The 2,500-nt window shown below is 34.4% G+C and overlaps 1 protein-coding gene across 1 annotated transcript in view; it reads right to left on the bottom strand.

The window, feature by feature from the left end:
- Positions 1–37: 37 nt before the first annotated feature.
- LOC137651438 (uncharacterized) overlaps positions 38–2,500 on the bottom strand; it is a 6,633-nt gene continuing 4,170 nt past the window's right edge. The window contains exons 2-4 of the mRNA XM_068384663.1: positions 2,175–2,500; positions 1,503–2,015; positions 38–1,392 (exon numbers count right to left, since the gene is read on the bottom strand). The exon at positions 2,175–2,500 is cut by the window's right edge and continues 656 nt beyond it. Of these exons, the coding sequence (XP_068240764.1) occupies positions 38–1,392; positions 1,503–2,015; positions 2,175–2,500 (2,194 nt within the window). The remainder of the gene's footprint in view (positions 1,393–1,502; positions 2,016–2,174) is intronic.

The following is a 2,500-nucleotide window of genomic DNA, read 5'->3' as shown; positions in this document are numbered from 1 at the left end:
AGTAATTATAAAACAATTATTTCCCTGCTCTTTAAAATTATAACCTAGCTTTAGCACCATTGAATTTACAGCTTAAAATAACTTTCTTTTGTCCTTCTTTGGCACTATTGCCTTTAAAGCTTAAGATAACTTTCTTTTGTCCTTCTTTGGCACTATTGCCTTTACAGCTTAAGATAACTTTCTTTTGTCCTTCTTTGGCACTATTGCCTTTAAAGCTTGAGATCACTTTCTTTTGTCCTTCTTTGGCACTATTGCCTTTAAAGCTTAAGATAACTTTCTTTTGTCCTTCTTTGGCACTATTGCCTTTACAGCTTAAGATAACTTTCTTTTGTCCTTCTTTGGCACTATTGCCTTTAAAGCTTAAGATAACTTTCTTTTGTCCTTCTTTGGCACAATTGCCTTTACAGCTTAAGATAACTTTCTTTTGTCCTTCTTTGGCACTATTGCCTTTAAAGCTTAAGATAACTTTCTTTTGTCCTTCTTTGGCACTATTGCCTTTAAAGCTTGAGGTAACTTTCTTTTGCCCTTCTTTGGCACTATTGCCTTTAAAGCTTGAGATAACTTTCTTTTGTCCTTCTTTGGCACAATTGCTTTTACAGCTTAAGATAACATTCTTTTGTCCTTCTTTGGCACAATTGCCTTTAAAGCTTAAGATAACTTTCTTTTGTCCTTCTTTGGCACTATTGTCTTTAAAGCTTAAGATAACTTTCTTTTGTCCTTCTTTGGCACTATTGCCTTTAAAGCTTGAGATAACTTTCTTTTGTCCTTCCTTGGCACTATTGCCTTTAAAGCTTAAGATAACTTTCTTTTGTCCTTCTTTGGCACTATTGCCTTTAAAGCTTGAGATCACTTTCTTTTGTCCTTCTTTGGCACTATTGCCTTTAAAGCTTAAGATAACTTTCTTTTGTCCTTCTTTGGCACTATTGCCTTTGCAGCTTAAGATAACTTTCTTTTGTCCTTCTTTGGCACTATTGCCTTTAAAGCTTAAGATAACTTTCTTTTGTCCTTCTTTGGCACAATTGCCTTTACAGCTTAAGATAACTTTCTTTTGTCCTTCTTTGGCACTATTGCCTTTAAAGCTTAAGATAACTTTCTTTTGTCCTTCTTTGGCACTATTGCCTTTAAAGCTTGAGGTAACTTTCTTTTGCCCTTCTTTGGCACTATTGCCTTTAAAGCTTGAGATAACTTTCTTTTGTCCTTCTTTGGCACAATTGCTTTTACAGCTTAAGATAACATTCTTTTGTCCTTCTTTGGCACAATTGCCTTTAAAGCTTAAGATAACTTTCTTTTGTCCTTCTTTGGCACTATTGTCTTTAAAGCTTAAGATAACTTTCTTTTGTCCTTCTTTGGCACTATTGCCTTTAAAGCTTGAGATAACTTTCTTTTGTCCTTCTTTGGCACAATTGCCTTTACAGCTAAGATAACTTTCTTTTGTCCTTCTTTGGCACTATTGCCTTTAAAGCTTAAGATAACTTTCTTTTGTCCTTCTTTGGCACTATTGCCTTTAAAGCTTAAGATAACTTTCTTTTGTCCTTCTTTGGCACTATTGCCTTTAAAGCTTGAGATAACTTTCTTTTGTCCTTCTTTGGCACAATTGCCTTTACAGCTTAAGATAACTTTCTTTTGTCCTTCTTTGGCACTATTGCCTTTACAGCTCAAGATAAATTTCTTTTGTCCTTCTTTGGCACTATTGCCTTTACAGCTTAAGATAACTTTCTTTTGTCCTTCTTTGGCACTATTGCCTTTATAGCTTAAGATAACTTTCTTTTGTCCTTCTTTGGCACTATTGCCTTTACAAACTAAGATAACTTTCTTTTGACCTTCTTTGGCACAATTGCCTTTACAGCTTAAGATAACTTTCTTTTGTCCTTCTTTGGCACTATTGCCTTTACAGCTTAAGATAACTTTCTTTTGTCCTTCTTTGGCACTATTGCCTTTACAAACTAAGATAACTTTCTTTTGACCTTCTTTGGCACAATTGCCTTTACAGCTCAAGATAACTTTCTTTTGTCCTTCTTTAGCACAATTGCCTTTACAGCTTAAGAGAATTTTCTTTTGTCCTTCTTTGGCACTATTTCCTTTATAGCTTGAGATAACTTTCCTTTGTCCTTCTTTGGCACCATTGCCTTAACAGCTTAAGATAACTTTCTTTTGTCCTTCTTTGGCACAATTGCCTTTACAGCTTAAAAGAATTTTCTTTTGTCCTTCTTTGGCACTATTGCCTTTAAAGCTTAAGATAACTTTCTTTTGTCCTTCTTTGGCACAATTGCCTTTACAGCTTAAAAGAATTTTCTTTTGTCCTTCTTTGGCACTATTGCCTTTAAAGCTTAAGATAACTTTCTTTTGTCCTTCTTTGGCACTATTGCCTTTAAAGCTTAAGATAACTTTCTTTTGTCCTTCTTTGGCACAACTGCCTTTAAAGCTTGAGATAACTTTCTTTTGTCCTTCTTTGGCACTATTGCCTTTACAGCTTAAGATAACTTTATTTTGTCCTTTGGCA

This window comes from Palaemon carinicauda, chromosome 13 (assembly GCF_036898095.1).
Source record: "Palaemon carinicauda isolate YSFRI2023 chromosome 13, ASM3689809v2, whole genome shotgun sequence".
NCBI lineage: Eukaryota > Metazoa > Arthropoda > Malacostraca > Decapoda > Palaemonidae > Palaemon > Palaemon carinicauda.
Note: the sequence above shows the minus strand (reverse complement) of the source record. Positions and strands in the feature narration are given on the sequence as shown.